The sequence below is a fragment of the Solanum stenotomum genome, chromosome 8 (assembly GCF_019186545.1).
Source record: "Solanum stenotomum isolate F172 chromosome 8, ASM1918654v1, whole genome shotgun sequence".
Taxonomy (NCBI): domain Eukaryota; kingdom Viridiplantae; phylum Streptophyta; class Magnoliopsida; order Solanales; family Solanaceae; genus Solanum; species Solanum stenotomum.
Genome location: NC_064289.1, coordinates 22,669,634 through 22,690,045, shown reverse-complemented (window position 1 = coordinate 22,690,045; position 20,412 = coordinate 22,669,634). Strand labels below are relative to the sequence as shown.

At 36.3% G+C, this 20,412-nt stretch overlaps 2 protein-coding genes across 4 annotated transcripts in view; one reads left to right on the top strand and one right to left on the bottom strand.

The window, feature by feature from the left end:
* The window catches only part of LOC125874752 (protein HOTHEAD-like), a 392,923-nt gene that overhangs the window by 88,738 nt on the left and 283,773 nt on the right, over positions 1–20,412 (bottom strand). The window lies entirely within an intron of this gene.
* On the top strand, positions 16,495–19,110 carry LOC125873619 (uncharacterized). Its single transcript, XM_049554508.1, has 3 exons — positions 16,495–16,650; positions 17,812–18,114; positions 18,901–19,110. Exons 1-3 carry the CDS (start codon positions 16,495–16,497, stop codon positions 19,108–19,110), a joined length of 669 nt encoding a protein of 222 aa, XP_049410465.1.

The window sequence follows — 20,412 nt, the reverse complement described above, 5'->3', positions numbered from 1 at the left end:
TATTATTCTAGGAACTCCTTTTATAAATGCAATTTATCCTTTTACTAATATAAATGCTAAAGGATTTTCTGCTACTTATAAAAATCAAGATATTAGTTATACTTTTATCACCGAGCCTATTTCTAGAGATAATAATGCTCTAATTGAAATGAAACAAAAGCATGTTGATTATTTACAACTTGAGATATTTAGTATAAATATATTTGATACTTTAAAATCTGCTAAAGTACAGGAAAAGATTAAACTCATTTCTGAAAAAATGGTCATTGATATTTGTGCTGAGCATCCTAGTGCTTTTTGGAATCGGAAAAAGCATATTGTAACTCTTCCATATGAAGATGATTTCTCTGAAGAAAATATCCCTACCAAATCACGTCCTTGTCAGATGAATACCGAATTGGTCGAATTCTGCAAAAAGGAAATTGATAATTTATTGCAAAAGGGTTTAATAAAACCTTCCAAGTCACCCTGGTCTTGTACTGCATTTTATGTTAATAACGCAGCAGAAAAAGAACGAGGTGTTCCCAGGTTAGTAATTAATTATAAACCTTTAAATAAATTTTTAAAATGGATTAGGTATCCTATTCCAAACAAAAGGGATTTATTATCAAGATTATATGATGCTAGTATCTTTTCAAAATTTGATTTAAAATCTGGATATTGGCAAATCCAAATATTTAAAGACCATTCTTATAGAACGACATTTAATGTTCCATTTGGACAATACGAATGGAATGTAATGCCCTTTGGATTAAAAAATGCTCCCTCGGAATTTCAAAAGATTATGAATGATATTTTTAATCCTTATTTGGATTTCATCATAGTTTATATTGATGATATTTTGGTATACTCAAAGACTCTTGAAATACATGTTAAGCATCTAGACATTTTTAAGAAAATAGTTATTCAAAATGGTTTGGTCATATCTAAACCTAAAATGAGTCTTTTTCAAACAGAAATTAGACTTTTAGGTAATTTGATTTGTCAAGGGAAATGACTCCTATTCCCCGATCTATTGAATTCGCATCTAAATTCCCTGATATTATTACAGATAGGACGCAATTGCAGCGGTTTCTGGGAAGTTTAAATTACATTTCCCGCTTATACAAAAATTTGTCTCGAGATTTAGCTACGTTATACGACAGGCTAAAAAAAGATCATAAGAAGCCTTGGACTACTAGTCTCACAGATCTTGTAAAGACTATTAAATAAAGAGTTAAATCTTTGCCTTGCTTAACCCTTGCTAATCCTGTTTGGCCAAAGATCGTTGAGACAGATGCATCCAATATAGGTTATGGTGGAATATTAAAACAGATTAACCCGCATGATAAAAATGAATACCTTATTCAGTTTCATTCAGGAAAATGGAGCGATGCTCAGAAAAAATATGCAACGGTAGCTCATGAAATGTTAACTATCGTTAAATGTGTTTTAAAGTTTCAGGATGATCTTTACAATCAGAAATTTGTGATAAAAACAGATGCTCAATCGGTCAGATATATGTTTGATAAAGATTTTAAACATGATGCATCCAAATTAATATTTGCTAGGTGGCAGGCACAATTAGCCCCTTTTGATTTCGAAATTCATTATAAAAAAGGAAGTGATAATTCCCTCCCAGACTTCTTATCTAGAGAATATCTTTCTTCTTAAAAAAATGGGTTTTCTTGACTTCTTTACTGATATTACTTTCGTTACAATTTTGAAAGTAGTTCCTTTTAATAGAGATTTACAGGAACGTATTTTATGGAGAATTATAGACGGAATGGTGATGGATATCGTCGCTAATTACATGATTGAACAAGAGTTATATGAAAGATTTTATTGTTCTGAAGTGTATGACCTTTTATATGATTAAAACTAAATGTTATGTTTGCAGAATGGATCCTCCTTGGGTAACCAAGGCTAGAGGAAGGGGCAGTTATACTCGCGGAAGGGGAAGATCATCCTCCTTAAAAACATCAGGATCGTCATACGGATCATCATCCAGCTCTCCAATTATACAAAGGGGAGGAATGAGCTTGGTAAAACTAACAAGTTCATCAAAAGAAGCTACTTCCTCGATACATCTGGATGATATTCCAGAGAATAATCCATTATACGCCCAATTGAGAGCATATTTATCTCAAAAGCAAAGTGATACTTTTGCATCGGTGGCAAAAGAAGAGGTTGATGATATTAGATCCTATGAAAGGGTAGTAAAGAAAGAAATGATATTTCTTATTGAAAACTCTGAGATACAGAGAAAAGAAGAACCCTGGAAGATATTCCAGCGATATTACTTAACGGATTATACTTCCCAGGAGAGTCATACAAAACCCGCTTGTATTACAATACCATTTTAACGAATACAGGTAGTGTTGAATTTCAGCACTTCTCAGGTTATAACACCAGCGAGAACATTTATAACTTCTCCAAAATGATCATAAAGCAGATTATATCAATTGAAGATTGGGGTATATCCTCAATGAAAGAAAGGCAGATCAGCCTCAATAAAATTCCTACCAATTTCACTTATTGGGATTATATTAACGCTTTCAGCAAAGTCCTTTATTATAACAATGAAAGGCATAAACATACTTGATTTATCAAGGTATGTGCAAAGATATTTGTTGACCCAATTCCTAATTGGTTCTTGAACAGGTGGTCATACCACGGATCGACGGTAAAGATTTTACCTGATCCCTTTTTAAAGTTATACAAAAACTGGGTTAAGGTTTCACCAGACCTTAATGATTTATACCACTCAGAACATGTTTGTTATATAGAACAAATTGAACAAATTTATTTCTTCATAGAATTCTCGATTCCATGGATCCATAAATGGACCCCGGAAGTAGGTTTTACTGAAGAAAAAATCCCATGCTTATATTGGATTTATTAATAATTTCTGGGGTAAATTAATGAAGATGGATCCCATGACTAAATCATTATATGACCAAAAATTATTGGACTCTATTTCTCAAAGAATCAAAGATTATGGTACTATTCCTCACAAAGGAATAATTGCTGACAACTCCGTCAAATATATTGCCAGAAGAATTTCCATTCAAGATGAAAATAAAGAAGAAATGATAAAGGAATATTTGGATGAAATTAGGAGGAATCTACTCCTCAATATCACTCACTATGAAAAATCAGACACTTCAATGAGAAGTGAAACAAGTGATGATATCGCAGATAATGCTCAAGAGGCCCAGCCTTGTGAATCGGCAAAACCCGTGACAGAAGATATGCTGTCTAAAGCAGAAGGTTTACTTCGGGAGTTGAAAAGGAAAGACAAGATGACCACTATTGATTAACAGTAGATATTTTTATTATTATTATTATAATAATAATAATAATAATAATAATAATAATAATAATAATAATAATAATAATAATAATCCTTGTACGTTGGGTGGTTTGTATCAATGCCACTGGTTCCACTGGATGAAGCAGTTGAATTACTAATATTAAATGATGTTAGTGTTCTGCTACCCTGTTGAGCTAGGATATGACCTCCTCTTCCTGGGTTTATTCTTCCTCTTCCTCTCCTTGGTGGAGGGGCCATGCTGGTCTTATCCTGAAAAAGAAAATAATTACTAGTTTAGATATTCTCTAGTAAGAAAATCAGGAAGACTATTATCTTCACCTTTTTTGTACTATATTTCAAAATCGAAAGGTGTTAAAAGAGCTTGCCATCTAGCAAACATTTGTTTAAAAACATCATGTTTACAGTCTTTATTTAACATAAATCTAGCAGCTTGGCAATCAGTTTTTATTAAAAACTTTTTATTATAAAGATCACCTTGGAACTTAAGAACACATTGAACTATAGCCAAAATNATATTTCAAAATTGAAAGGTGTTAAAAGAGCTTGCCATCTAGCAAACATCTGTTTAAAAACATCATGTTTACAGTCTTTATTAAACATAAATCTAGCAGCTTGGCAATCAGTTTTTATTAAAAACTTTTTATTATAAAGATCACCTTGGAACTTAAGAACACATTGAACTATAGCCAAAATTTCTTTAGCTATAGTAGCATAATTCTTCTGGTCATTATTCCATTTGCCAGAATTGAATTGAACAATATAATGACGCTTATTATTAGGACAATATTGAGTTAAGACTCCCCCATATCCTATATCGGAAGCATCAGTCTCCACTATTTTTGCCTAATTAGGATTAGCCAAGGTTAAACAAGGAAGGTTTTTAACTTTTTCTTTAATCCTTTTGACAGCTTTAGTATTATCATCTGACCAAGCCTTTGGATTGTTTTTTAACCTGTCATATAAAACAACAGAATTTTGTGCTAAATCTTTGATAAAAGGAGTAACATAATTAAGACTTCCAAGAAATTTTTGTAACTGAGTTTTATTAGTAATAATATCAGGAAACTTTGAAGCAAATTCAATACTTCTATTAATAGGACTAATATTACCTCTTTCAATATTATGACCAAGGAATCTGATATTTGTTTTAAACAAAGCCATCTTAGGTTGTGATAAAATCAAACCATTTTGCATAATAATTTTCTTGAATAATTCAAGGTGTTTAAAATGAGTTTCCACATTTTTAGAAAATACTAAGATATCATCTATATAGACAATTATAAAATTGGTACAAGGAATGAATATATCATTCATAATCTTCTGAAATTCAGAAGGGGCATTTTTTAAACCAAAAGGCATAACATTCCATTCAAACTGTCCCATAGACACATTAAAGGCTGTCTTGAACCTATTCGACTCAGCTATCTGAATCTGCTAATAACCTGATTTTAAATCAAATTTAGAAAATATGATTGCATCATAAACTCTATCTAATAAATCCTTTTTATTAGGAATGGGATACCTGATCCATCTTAATGCTTTATTAAGAGGTTTATAATTTATAACCAGGCGAGGAGCTCCTCTTTCTTGCTCAACATGTTTATTAACATAGAATGCCGTACAAGACCAAGGAGACTTAGATGGTCTTATAAGACCTGTCTGAAGTTGAGAACTGATTTCCTTTTTGCATAACTCTAAATATTCAGAGTTTATCTGGCAAGGTCTAGCCTTGGTAGGAATATTATCTTCATCGAAGTCTTCCTCATATTGAAGGCTAACTACATGCTTTTTCCTGTTCCAAAAAGCATTAGGGTGATCTCCACAAATATCAATGGAGAATTGGTTGGATAAAGTAGCAATCTTTTCTTGTAATTTAGGGTTTTGTAAAATCTGATCAACTTCTATACTATTGATCTCTTGTTTTATAAAACTAACTTGATTATTTTTTGAAACTAAAAGTTTTGTAGTTAAATCATTTATCATTCTAGTAAATGGCTTGGTGACAAACTCTAGTATAAAATGTTTGTTATTCCAAGTTCCAATAATTTTATTATTATCCCAATGAGTAAGAGGGAAAATATCATTTATAAAAGGTACTCCTAAAATAATTTGGTTGGTGATATTTTTCACTAAAACAAAGCTTTGAGGAACACAACTTTTTCCTTTACAAATGAAAGCTTTAGGTAATTTAAATTCAATATTCATCTTGCTTCCATTAGCAGAGCGAAGACTATAAGTCGTTTTATGAAAATATCTTGAAGGTATAAGACCTTCTTGAATACAATTTAAATCAGCTGCACTATCAATAAGAGCAATAAATTCTTTTTTATAATTATAATCTATTAAAAGAGTGATTTTAGTATAAAGCTTTTGGGAAGTAAAAGCTTTAAGACTATATAAAAAGTCTGTTTTATCATTTTGTTAGAATTGACTTTTAATTATTATTATTTTTTGCTAATGCATGAAATGTGATAAGATTAAAGCAGAAAATTAAGGAGGTTCGATACAAAAAGGGTGTTGCAAATTTAGCTCCTATATATAAATTACTTTAGCCTCTTCATTTTGAATTTTACAGTAACACAAATTTTGAACAACAGAAGTCGAGCAAGACTCGAATCAAACCTTATCGAGAGCAAAATATAAGAAGGCATCATCCTGTTTATTAACACGAGGATCCGAATTAAAATTTCTTATTTTGAAAAGTATTTTTGTTAAAATAACTTTTTAGATAAATACTTTTGGAGAATGGTCATTTGTGTTTGATCAATTTATTTCGACAAGTATTTTTTCAGTATTTGATAATCCTTTCAATAAGGAATATTTTGTCTTAATAAAATGAAAAAAGTGAGAATCGGGGTTCATTTCATAATTAGTATTCTTTAAACCAAGAAATAATTTTAAATAGTTATCATGAAAACGTTTGTTAATTATTTTTATTTATTTAATTTAAATTATCCAAAAAAAATCAAGCGAATAAAAAGCTCTCTACCCTACCGAACTAAAACCCTACTTTTGCCTAATCTCGTCGGAACTTATGGCCACGGCGGCGGTTGGGCAGCCTCCACTTGTGGAGGTTGCACCAACGCCACAAGGAGTCATCAATAATATGGGACAGCCATCAACAAAATCATATGCCAATACCATTAAACCCAAGAGTCCACCGTACAAACCTGTCCCGATGAAACAAATTGCATACCTGCATGGTGTACCAAGAATAGTTTGGGAGGAGGAAAAGGTAGAACAGATGATCATCAATGAAAATTTACAGTATGCAGTCATGGGTAAATTCTCATATGGGTGGCCAGCGATCCAAGAATTGTGAAAGTTAATACCAAAGCAATGCCTGTTCTCAGGACAGTCCCTCATAAAGTGACCGTTCTGACCACACTTGAAACAACCAGTAGAGCCCTCAGGAAAAATACCTGGGTGGCTCCTACCACACTTAGAACAGGCAGGAGGCTTACTACCCTTTTGCGCCATATTACCCTGAGAATAGGCAGGCTTAGTTCTAAACTCGTCCCCTGAAGTCTTAGCCCTCTTATTCTTAAACTCTTCTCTATCCTTCAGCTTATCCTCCTCAACTTGTTATACATTGATATTAAGCCTTTCTAGGTCCATATCCCCTATCAACATAGTTGCATTGCCTTCCTTGCTTGACTGACGGGACAACCTAGCAACAAATAAACTCATCCTGTTTCTCATGTCAGCAACCATCTCCGGAGCATAGCGGAAAAGTTTTGCGAAGTTCCGACTGTACTCATGAACACTCATAGACTCGGGATTAAGGGTGTGAAACTATCTTATCTTTGCCTTTCACAACTCGCAGGGAAAGAAACGTCCCATGAAAGCACTCTCAAACATAGCCCAACTCACTATTGGCACATCCTCAGGCCTATTCTTTTTCCATTGGTCGAACCAAATTCTAGCGACACCCTTCATTTGTTATGCAACTAGTACCACCCTCTCCGCATCAGCAACATGCATCATAGCAAATAACCTTTTCAGCTCCTCAATGAAGTTCTTTGGATCCTCAGTGACACTTGAACATGTGAAGCTTGGTGGGTTAATTCGTACAAGCTCACAGATCCTTGAAGTATCAATCACTTCCTGTCGATTACCTCTCTGTCCAACTTGATAGGTCGCAACTTGACTTAACATCCAGATAGCTTCATAGAATTCAACATTGGTGACCTCTCCTTGGGGTTGCACTTCTAGTGCATTAGGTACCCCTTGTTCCTCGACATTTCTCATGGTAGGAGGACCACTGACTGCTCTTCGTAGAGGCATGATAGTTTGAAAACACGTTCAAACACGAATTAGAGGGAAACTTTTTAGAGAACAAACTCTAACGCACAAATGAATATGAAAGAAGTGAACTAGTTCCTAAATGTTACAACATCCTAATTATAGATGTGGCGCGCTTCACACTGATAAATAAGTCTCTAAAGACACGACTTCATAGACTCCCTAGGACTCTTGAACTCTGTGCCCTAATACCAAGTTTGTCACTCCCGGAGCCTACACCGTGGACGTGGCTAGCACTCGAGAACCATTGCTGGCCCCAAGCGAACCCTTGGCCTGACTTACTTACTCAACGAAAGACTTAACTCAACATAGATACATATATGAAAAAAAAATTCGGATGTTGTAAAAGAAACAACCAACTGGCCATTAAGGCAAACTTAAGTCTCAACATAAGATAATGACAATGGAAAGACTAAAGAACTAACATCTGACTATCTATTAAGCCTCTAAAACAACTGAGATAGATGTCGGGATAAACCCACGACATCCTAATGAACTAATGAAATAACTGAAAGCAATAAAAGGAGTCCTCCGGAATGCGAGGAGGCTCACCAACTGACTCTGGAATGCTCACTGGATCAACAATGCGCTGGATGCCGATCATATTTACTTGTGTCTGTATCATAATACGATGCAGGCCAACTGGCATCAGTATAATTAATGTACGAGTATGCGAGTTGGAATACTAAAACAATATAGCCTTGAAAGAAAATCTAAACGAACTTACCTGGTTCAACTAAACTGAACATAACTGGACTCATCAATACAAAGCAATTTAAAAGCAAGTGCAATATAAGGAAAAACTGTTAAAAACATGATGTCAACTCTGTGTATTTAGAAATACAATAACAACTCTGTATGTATGCAAAAATACAATATGAACTACTTGTATATGAAAAATACAAATATATCTGATTTATATAAAGATACAAAATAATGTTGTGGGAATTTCTCTAAACGACAACCATCACATAAAGCTATTGTGATGATACATCGATCTCCCTCACGCTGCTAGCGCATCTTATACCCTGCCCAATGTATAGGACCTGAATTACTAAGTGGATCCATTAGACTATGTGAAAAGGATTCATCTAAAAAGTATGACCCTTTTCTACCCATGATGGTACATGGTTTATGGGGGACGATAGTTGTATGAACTCGTCCCCATATCGGTGCTAAATACTACTCCCAAAATATACTAGATTTTTATGTTTTGAAAACATACTATTTCTGTGATTTGAGATTAGTGCTCAAAAACTTAGCTCAAAGGCTATTTTGGAAATCAAAGTTTCCTCTCTTGCTTCATTTAGAAAACGATTACTCTTTTCTGAAAACTAGCCCGAAGGGTCTTTGGAAATCTCAGTTTCCGTTCTTATTTAATTGTGAAAACACTTTAAATCTCTTTGGAAATACTTAGTCCCCATATACTTTTTGAAGAAATGAACTTCAAGGTTTACTCTTTACTCTTTACTCAACTTGAACTTTAAGTCTTAAAACAAAGTTATACATTTGGAAAAAAGACTTTTGAAAATCTTTTAAGAACTTATCTTAACTTGACTTCTCTTGACTTTGATCTTTGCTTTTGACTTGACTCTTAACTGATCCTTGAATGGAATTATGGATTTAAGGATTATGATTTGTGTTTGTAATGATCTCATGTTTAGGAATGATTTTAAATAGCTTAAACATGAGAAAAGTCACGAAATGACCGTCTTGGAAAAAGTCTGTGACATGGAGGTGTTTTTAATAATTACTCGCAAAATTAAATTTTGAGATAGAGGAGTCCGTGTCCTAACCGTGACGCGGAGCAACTTTTTATGCATTGGGGGAGCAAGTCCGCGACGCGGACTTGCGTGCCAAAATCTGCTTGACTTTTCCTTCTTCGTTTTCCAGCCCTTACCCGCCTTAACTGGACTATTGTTCTCAAATTCATTGTAGATTCCGATACCCAGCATGTGTACTCAAGAACCTAACTCAAAACAACTCTAAAGCTCAACGTAACTATTTCAAAAACTCCTCAATTGAACCCAATTCAAGAACAACATACAAATTCAAGATTATCAACTTTCAGACTCTTTAAGGACGAATTCTGCTGAAAGAAACATGTTTGGTGAGTGGGTGAATGATCCAAATCATGAAAGACTCACATACCTTGTAAGATGAATTACTTGGCGAATCCACAACCAAAATCGATCGTTCTTGGTGAACCTTGAGCTTTTTTTCTCCTTTCTCCTCTTTTCTCTTTTCTCCAATCCCTAGCGTGAATTTCCAATTGACTAAACTGATATCATTCTGATTTGACCCTTAATTAATTCACTAAAACGAATTAAATTAATTGGGTAAGGAAAAGACTGAAATACCCTACAAAAATCCGGATTGGACATTTTCTTATTTGAATAGCCCAACTTCCAATGGGCGTATCTAACTCATACGAACTCGGATTTATGCAATCTTGGCAAAGTTGGAAAGATCATTTCAAGAGCTTTCCAACCATATCTGGAAGTACACCTAACTCACTCTGAGCTAGGAGTTATGTCCGTTTGAAGTTGACCAAAAACTCACCTTATTCCTAACTTAACTAATTTCCAGATTTTCATTCTTCCAAAAAATGACTATTTCAAATTCTTAGCTTCTTACTAGCTATTTCAAATTGTGAGATATTACAATATCTCCCCTTTGGGAATATTCGTCCTCAAATGAGATTATTCTTAATAGGCTAAGGGTGTAACATGCAACATTCAGTTCAAACACTCACAAGCAAATGCAAAACAACATGCCAACTTATAAATAAATACTTGAAAGGATTAGTACCTTGATCTGGAATTTCTCTGGGTTCTAAGAGATGTGGATATCTCTTCTTCATACTTTTTCACCAATAGACTTCTCTCAAGTCACGGTACATCTTGGTGGAACCCGGATGAATGGAATATCTGGAGCTATGAGCTTTCTCCATGATCCTCTCTTGGGTTCCATCCACCATTGGTACATACCACTTACCTTGATGTCTCAACACACCATCTCCCCTTTGTTCAAAAGCTAATACTTTTTGCTTATGAACATTTTCCTTCAATTCAAGCAAGACAGGGTCTTGGTCTTGCTTGTCTTTTACTTCTGACACTAATGATGATTCAACCCCATTCATACCACTATCCCTCATTTTGTGGGATCCATTAATCGAACTCCCAATTGTGCAAGTCTATGCACATCTTTTGCTAACTCTTTCTTATCTTCCTCAACATGGGCGGTACTACCCATAGAGAGCCTGCTTAATCAGTAACAACATTTGCCTTACCTGGGTGGTAATGAATACTCATGTCATAACCCTTGAGTAATTCTAGCCCCCTCCTTTGTCAGAGATTAAGTTCTTTCTGACTAAGCACATACCGAAGACTCTTATGATCGGTGAATACATCAACATGAACACCATAAAAATTGTGATGCCATATCTTCAAAGCAAATACTATGGCAGTCAACTCAAAGTCATGGGTTTGATAGTTCTTCTCATGAACTTTCAATTGTCTGGAGGCACAAGCTATAACTTTGTCATTCTGAATTAACACACAACCCAAACCAACTCTAGATGCATCACAATACACCACAAAACCTTGAGTACCTTCTGGTAAGGTCAAAACTGAGTAGTTGTCAATCTCTTTTTCAATTCCTGAAAGCTTTTCTCACAAGCTTCAGACCATTGAAATTTAACTGTCTTCTGAGTTAACTTGGTCAAAGGAGATAAAATAGATAAAATCCCTCGACAAACCTTCTATAATATCCAGCCAACCCCAAGAAACTTCTAATATCAGTTGGAGATGTGGATCTACGCCAATTCTGCACCGCTTCAATCTTCTGAGTGTCAACTTTAATTCCACCACCAGAAACTATATGGCCCAAGAATGCCACAGACTCAAGCCAAAACTCACACTTAGAGAATTTGACATACAACTTCCTATCTTTCAGAGTCTGAAGAACTATTCTGAGATGCCTAGCATGATTTTCTTCATTCCTTGAATAGATTAGTATGTCATCAATGAAGACGATAACAAACATATCTAAATAAGGTTTGAAAACTCACTTCATAAGGTCCATGAACGCTGCAGGTGCATTAGTAAAATCGAACGACATGACCAGAAACTCATAATGACCATAACGGGTCCTTAATGCTGTCTTGGGAATATCACAATCCCTTACTTTCAATTGATGGTAGCCAGATCTGAGGTCAATCTTTGAGAAACACGAAGCACCCCTGAAGCTGATCGAAAAGATCATCAATCCTTAGAAGAGGATACTTGTTCTTGATGGTAACTTTGTTCAACTGACGGTAATCTATACACATCTTAAGGGAACCATCTTTCTTTCTCATAAATAAGACCGAAGTTCCCTAAGGTGAGACACTTGGTCGAATAAAGCCCTTATCTAATAGATCATTTAGCAACTCTTTTGACTCTTTCAACTCTGATGGTGCCATTTTATATGGCAGAAATAGATATCAGACGAGTATCTGGTAGAAGATCTATACCGAAGTCTATCTCTCTCAGGAGGGACTCCGGAAAGATCATCTGGAAAGACTTCTGGAAACTCTTTTACTACTGAAACTGACTGCATAAGAGTTACCTCAACACTTGAGTTATTAACTCGGACTAAGTGATTGACACACCCCTTAGAAACTAACTTCCTTGCCTGAAGGTACAAAATGAAAGAACCCTTAGGCACTGCTGAACTGCTTTTCCATTCTAAGACTGGCTCATTTGGAAACTGAAACTTGACAACTCGAGTTCTACAATCAACTGAGGCATAACAGGCATGATGCCAATTCATACCAAGAATAACATCAAAATCTACCATGTCTAACACAACTAGATCAGCCATAGTACTCTTGTGATTGATGGAAACAGGACAATCACGATAGACTCTATCTGCTAGAGTAAAATCACCAACAGGTGTAGAAACACTGAATGGCTCACTAAGTTACTCAGGATCAACATCAAAATTCATAGCAACATATGAAGTTACAAAAGACAAACTCGCTCCTGGGTCTAGAAAAACATAAACAGTAAAGTCAAAGACTTGGATCATACCAGTGACAACATCTGGCGAATCCTCTTGCTCTTGACAACTGTTGATAGCATACAAACGGTTTATTCCTCCGCCAGTACCGGAAGTAGCCCCTCTAGGTGTAGCTCTGTCTGGTGGAGCAACTGAAGAAGAATGGGCTATGTTGCCCCCATTTCCTTTACCTTGCATGTTCTCAGGACAGTCCCTTATAAAGTGGGCATTCTGACCACACTTGAAACAACTAGTAGAGCCCTCACGACAAATACCTGGGTGGTTCCTACCACACTTAGTGCAGTCAGAGGCTTACTACCCCTTTGTGCCATACTACTATGATAATAGGCAGGCTTAGTTCTGAACTCGTCTCCTGATGTCTTAGCCCTCTTATTCTTAAACTCTTCTCTACCCTCCAGCTTATCCTCCTCAACTTGTTGTACATGGATCATAAGCCTTGCTAGGTCCATATCCCCTATCAGCATAGTTGTCTTACCTTCCTTGCTTGATTAATGATATAACCCAATAACAAATAAATTCATCCTGCTTCTCATGCCAGCAACCATCTCCGGAGAATAGCGGGAAAGTTGTGCGAACTTCAGACTGTACTCATGAACACTCATAGACTCCGAATTAAGGGTGAGAAACTCTCTTATCTTTGTGTCTCGCAACTAACGGGGAAAGAAACGTCCCATGAGAGCATTCTCAGAGATAGCTCAACTCACTATTGGAGCATCCTCAGGCCTATTCTTTTTCCATTGGTCGAACCAGATTCTAGCGTCACCCTTCATTTGGTATGCAGCTTGTACCACCCTCTCCGCATCAGCAACATGCATCATATCAAATAACTTTTTCAGCTCCTCAATGAAGTTCTACGGATCCTCAGTAACACTTGAACTTGTGAATCTTGGGTGGGTTCATCCTTGAAAGCTCACAGATCCTTGAAGTATCAGCCACTTCCTGTCGATTACCTCTCTGTCCAACTTGATAGGTCGCAACTTGACTTAACATCCGGATATCTTCACAAAATTCAGTATTAGTGACCTCTCCTTGGGGTTGCACTTCTAGTGCATTAGGTACCTCTTGTTCCTTGACATTTGACCTGGCAAGACGACCTCTGACTGCTCTTCGCGGAGGCGCGATGGTCTGAAAACCCGCGCAAGCACGAATTAGAGTGAAATTTTTTGAGAACAAACTCTAACGCACGAAATGAATATGAAAAAAGTGAAATAGTTCCTAAATGTTGCAGCCTCCGAATTATAGATGTAGGCCGCTTAAAACCGATAAATAGGACTCTACAGACACGACTTCATAGACTCTCTAGGACTCTTGAACTCTGTGCTCTGATACCAAGTTTGTCATGCCCTAAGCCTACACCCTGGACATGGCTGGCACTCGAGAACCATTACTGGCCCCAAGCGAACCCTTGACCTGACTTACTTACTCAACGAAAGAATTAACTCAACATAGATACATATATGAAAAAAAATTGGGATGTTGTAAAAGAAACAACCAACTGGCCATTAAGGCAAACTTAAGTCTCAACATAAGATAATGACAATGGAAAGACTAAAGAACTAACATCTGACTATCTATTAAGCCTCTAAAACAACTGAGATGGATGTAGAGACAAACACACGACATCCTAATGAAATAACTTAAAGCAATAAAAGGAGTCCTCCGGAATGCAAAGAGGCTCACCAACTGACTTTGGAATGCTCCCTGGATCAACGATGCCCTGGATGCCGATCCTAGTTACCTGTGTCTGCATCATAATATGATGCAGGCCAACTGGCATCAGTACATTGATGTACGAGTATGCGAGTTGGAATGCTAAAACAACATAGGCTTGAAAGAAAATCTGAAGAAACTTACCTGGATCAACTTAACTCAACAGAACTGGGCTCATTTCAATACAAAGCAATTTAAAAGCAAGTGCAATATAAGGAAAAACTGTTTATAAACTCTACTTCTATATGAAAAATACAAATATATCTGATTTATATAAAGATACAAAATGTTGTTGTGGGAGTTTCTCTAACAGACAACTATCACATAAGAGCTATTGTGATGATACAACGATCTCCCTCACGCTGCCATCGCATCTTATACCCTGCCCAAGGTATATGACCTGAATTACTAAGTGGATCCACTAGTCTATGCAAAAAGTATTCATCTAAAAAATATGACCCTTTTCTACCCATGATAGCTACATGGTTTATGGGGTATGATAGTTGTATGAACTCTTCCCCGTATCGATGCTCAATACTACACCCAAAATATAGTAGCTCTTTATGTTTTGTAAACATACTCTTTCTGTGATTTGAGATTAGTGCTCAAAAACATAGCTCAAAGGCTACTTTGGAAATCAAAGTTTCCTCTCTTGCTTCATTTAGAAAACGATTACTCTTTTCTGAAAACTTGCTCGAAGGCTCTTTGGAAATCTTAGTTTCCGTTCTTATTTAAATGTGAAAACATTTTGAATCTCTTTAGAAATACTTAGTCACCCATATACCTTTTGAAGAAATGAACTTCAAGCTTTACTCTTTACTCTTTATCCAAACTTGAACTTTAAGTCATAATACAAAGTTAAACATTTGGAAAAAAAGACTTTTGAAAAACTTTTAGGAACTTATCTTAACTTGACTCTTGACTTCTCTTGACTTTGATCTTAACTGCTCTTGACTTGACTCTTAACTGATCCTTGAATGAAATTATGGATTCAAGGATTATGATTTGTGTTTGGAATGATCTCATGTTGTTTAGGAATTATTTTAAATAGCTTAAACATGAGAAAAGTCACGAAATCACCGTCTTGAAACAAGTTCGCGACGCGGAGGTGTTTTAAATAATTACTCGCGAAATTAAATTTTGAGACCGAGGAGTTCGTGTCCTAATTGCGACGCGGAGCAACTTTTTATGCATTGGGGGGAGTAAGTCCGCGACGCGGACTTGCGCGCCAAAATCTGCTCGACTTATCCTTCTTCGTATTCCAACCCTTATTCGCCTAAACTTGACTTTTGTTCTCAAATTCATTTTAGATTCTGATACCCAGCATGTGTACTCAAGAACCTAACTCAAAACAACTCTAAAACTCAACGTAACGATCTCAAAAACTCCTCAATTCAATCCAATTCAAGAACAACATACTAATTCAAGAATATCAACTTTCAAACTCCTTAAGGACGAATTCTGTTGAACGAAACATGTTTGGCGCGTGTGTGAATGAACCCAACGCTATGAAAGACTCACATACCTTGTAAGATGAATTCCTTGGCGAATCCACAAGCAAAATTGATCGTTCTTGGTGAACCTTGATCTTTTTATCTCCTTTCTCCTCTTTTCGCTTTTCTCCAATCTCTAGCATGAATTTCCAATTGACTAAACTGATCTCATTCTGATTTGACCCTTAATTAATTCACTAAAACGAATTAAATTAATTGGATAAGGAAACGACTGAAATACCTTTCAAAAATCCGGATTGGACATTTTCTTATTTGAATAACCCAACTTTCAATGGGCGTATCTCACTCATATGAACTCGGATTCACGCAAACTTGGCGAAGTTGGAAAGATCATTCAAAGGGCTTTCCAACCATATCTAGAAGTACACCTAAATCATCCTGAGCTAGGATTTATATCCATTTGAAGTTTACCAATAATTTACCTTATTCCTAACTTATGTAAATTTCCAGATTTTCATTCTTTCCAAAAATGATTATTTCAAAAATCTTAGCTTCTTCCTAGCTATTTCAAATTGTGACATGTTACACAAAAAACAAGCAATATCAATGCAACCATGTAGTGAAAAATGAAATTTTGGAGATAACATGGGGGAGGTGAACTGGATAAAGAAGACATCTAGTGATGATCATGTAAGGAAAAATGTAGCAACACATCACAAAGAACAAGATTGTTTGGGGGAAACAGAGAAATCGTTGCATCAGGTTGTTGAAAGTCAAAATGAGGTGCCCAAGTGTTCAAAGGTGGGGACAACAATGAATAAATAGGGACTCCACAAAGCATAAATTCACCAATGATTCAACCGCTAGAAAATTCCCAAGAAGATACGAGGAATAGGGAAGAGGGTGGAAGCATTACAAGGTATATATCCAATAGCAGAGAAGAGGCATTATCGCGCAAAATCCATACCGTGTCTCAATAGGAGAAACAACAAAAACATGATATGGAGGAGGAGGTTGATATGGAGGCATATATAGATGGCATTGGCAGAAGTGGAGATTTGTCACCTACGCAGATAGAAAGACTAAAAGGGAGGAATAGAAAAGGAATCAAGCCCAACCAGCCATCACAAATAAATACAAGGAGTAAGAGGGGGTTGTCGTTGACATCTAATCAATGGTAGACAATGTCTTATTTTGGAATATCAGGTCGGTTAAATCTCAAAATGCTTTTGAGAGAGTAATCGACTTGAGCATGAGACATGATTATTCATACATTGTATTACTAGAACCTTTTTAAAACCCTTCAGAGTTGGATAATTATAAGAGAAAATTGGGGTTACAAAATGCTAAGGCTAATTCCTCAGCAAAAATATGGATTTTCTGGGATGATAATTGGGAAGAGGAAAGTTTGATAGACACTACCCAACAAATCACAATGAATTTCAAATTAAAGGTCACACAGAACAGATTCGCACTAACTGCAGTCTATGCAAGGTGCAATACTATAGAGAGATTGGAACTTTGGGAAGATTTGGAATATGTGGCGAATCAAACAATCCATGGATGGTTCAGGGTGATTTCAACACTATAATTAATGACACTGAAAAATTAGGAGGGCTACCAGTGTCACAAGCAGAGACATAGGATTTTGTTCAATGCATTACTTCATGTGGTTTGAATGAAGTGAAGTTCAGAGGGAGTATCTATACTTGGTGGAATGGGAGGATTGAGGAAACATGCATCTTTGAGAGACTAGACAGGGTTTTTGGCAACAACGTATTCATGAATTTATTGCTAGAAAGTGAGGTACATCATCTAATACGACAAGGCTCAGACTATGCACCACTGCATGTTTTGTGTAATTCAGATCAAAAGCCAATCAACAAAGCTTTCAAATTCTTAAATTTTTGGACCAAACATGTGGAATTTAAAAAGGTTGTAAAAGATAGTTGTGTGACGCAGGTCACAAGTTCCCCTTTTACCATTGTTCATATGAAAATGAAACGATTGAAGTTGATATTGGCACAATGGAGCAAAGTCACTTTTGGCGACATATTTAAAAAAATTGCAACTTTGGAGGATGTGATTAAAGAAAAGGAGGTGCAGCCAGAGATAGCACCTACAGAAGGAAACAAAGCTGAATTCAGTAAAGTGAATGTAGATTTAAATAGATATAGGAAATTGGAAGAGGAGTTTTGGAAGCAAAAAGCCGATAGGAGGTGGTTTAAGGACGGAGACAGTAACACAAAGTTCTTCCATGCATATGTGAAAGGGAGAAGGAGGAAGTTAAACATTACAGAAATTAGAACGAGGAAGGGGACATTATAACATCTCCACAAAACATTGGGGAGGAAGCTGTCAATGTCTTCAAAGAGCAGTTCCAGGAAACACATGAAATTAGAGATTTTTCAATGCTCCAGTGTACTCCAAATCTTGTCACAGACGAACAGAATCAGGAAATGGAAAGGATGTCGAAAAGGGAAAAAGTAAAACATGTGGTTTTTAACTTAAATGGAGATAGTGCGAGTGACAAGATGGATTCTCGGGCCAATTTTTTCAAAGTTGTTAGGATATCATTAAGGAATATATTTGGAATATGGTAAGAGCTTTTTTCAGTGGTTATGAACTCTCGAGATTCATAACACACACCAATCTTATTTTAATTCCAAAGAAGGAGGTGGTCAATAATTATGGGGACCTACGACCAATTAGTCTGAGTACCTTTAATAATAAGATTATTTCAAGACTTGTTCATGAGAGAATCGCAGTGGTTTTTGCCAAGGATAATATCATTAAACTAGTCGGGGTTTGTGAAAGGAAGAAGTATAAGAGAGAATGTACTCCTAGCCCCGGAAATCATAAGGGATATTAATAAGAGGAACAAGGTACATAATTTTGTGGTAAAATTAAACATGGCAAAGGCTTATGATAAAGTCTCTTGGAAGTATCTCATATAGGACATGATGAAGTTTGGGTTCGCAGAAAGAATTATTGATATTGATAGTAGGGTTGATCAGTAATAACTGGTATTCAGTTCTTATGAATATGAAGGCGTATGGTTTTTTTCAGTCATCAAGGGGGCTGAAGCAGGGAGACCCGCTCTCACCCACTTTGTTTATTATTGCGGCTGAAGTTTTATCGAGAAGCCTAAATGGTTTGTTTGAAGATTCTGAGTTTAGAGGTTTTGGAATGCCAAAGTGGAGTCCACAAATTAATCACCTTTATTATGCTGATGACACTATACTATTCTTCTCAGGGTAGCCTAAATCAGTGCAGATGATGATGAGGGTACTCAGAATGTATCAGGGTGTGTCTAAACAGATGGTAAACATCAATAAAAGCGGTTGTTATCTACATAAGAAGGTCCCTACTAGGATATGCAATCAAGTAAGGAGAATTACTGGGGTGAAACAAGGAAAGTTCCCTTTCACCTACTTGGGTTGTCCCATTTTTTATGGAAGGAAGAATAAAGGGCATTTCGAAGAATTGATCAGAAAGGTCACAAAGAGAATGGCAATGTGGCAGAATATAACTCTTTCATTTGGTGAGCGATACATTTTGATAGCACATGCTCTACAGACGATGCCTATGTACCTTCTATAAGCGATGAATCCTCCGGCAACAGTCATTCATCAATTACATAAGATATTTGCTTGATTCTTCTGGGGAAATGCGACTGAGTCCAAAAATAAGCAGTGGGTATCGTGGGATACCATGTGCTACCAAAGAAATAAGGAGGCTTGGAATTTAGGTCGATGCATGAGTTATCAAAAACCTTATTTGCAAAACTTTGGTGGATCTTCAGGACATCAGCATCCTTTATGTGGAGTGGCTACATGTGGAATAAGTATTGCATGAAGCATCACCCGATTATAGCCATAGGTTGGGGTGCCTCACATGTTTGGCAAAAATTGATAATAATTAGAGAGGAAGTGGAACGTAACATTTGGTGGCAGATAAAGGTAGGAACATCAAGTTTAGGTTAGATAATTGGACGAGACTGGGGTCCTAAATTATATTGAAGATGGTGGTTTGGGTGAAGAGGAGATGGAGGTGAAAGATTTTGTCAAGGAAGGAAGATGGGATGAACATAAGCTAGCTGCAAGAGGGTCAACAGAAATGGTAGAACACATTATCGTCAATGTAAAACCTCCTAATGAGGTTGATCTAAATGACAAGTCTTGGTGGATGGGAAACACACAAGGGATTTTCACTGTGAAATCTGCATGGCAGATGATGAGGAGGAAAAAAGAGGCCAGATATGATTTTGAGTTAATATGGACTAGAGGGCTACCTTTCAAAGTGAACTTTTTTCCTATGGAGGGTCTGGAACAGACGAATACCAACAGATGACAATTTAAAAAGGATGAAAATCAGCCAGTGTCTAGATGTTGGTGATGTGAGAAAAAGGAAGAGGAAACAATGACACACATTTTTCTAACAGTATCTATATCCATAAGGCTGTGGAAGCAGTTTGTTGTTTTTGCAGGTATAAATATGGAGGGGATGCATCTACAAAAACTAATTATAGCATGGTGGAAACACAAAACTACACCACACCTA

What these genes read in the sequence shown, in the direction of transcription:
- LOC125873619 (XM_049554508.1), top strand. Translation starts at nt 16,495, where the DNA reads ATGGGGGAGGTGAACTGGATAAAGAAGACATCTAGTGATGATCATGTA. An exon ending in AGGTGCCCAAGTGTTCAAAG is followed by an intron (nt 16,651 to 17,811) that starts GTGGGGACAACA and finishes TGTGTGACGCAG; the next exon opens with GTCACAAGTTCCCCTTTTAC. An exon ending in CAAAGTTCTTCCATGCATAT is followed by an intron (nt 18,115 to 18,900) that starts GTGAAAGGGAGA and finishes ATGAATATGAAG; the next exon opens with GCGTATGGTTTTTTTCAGTC.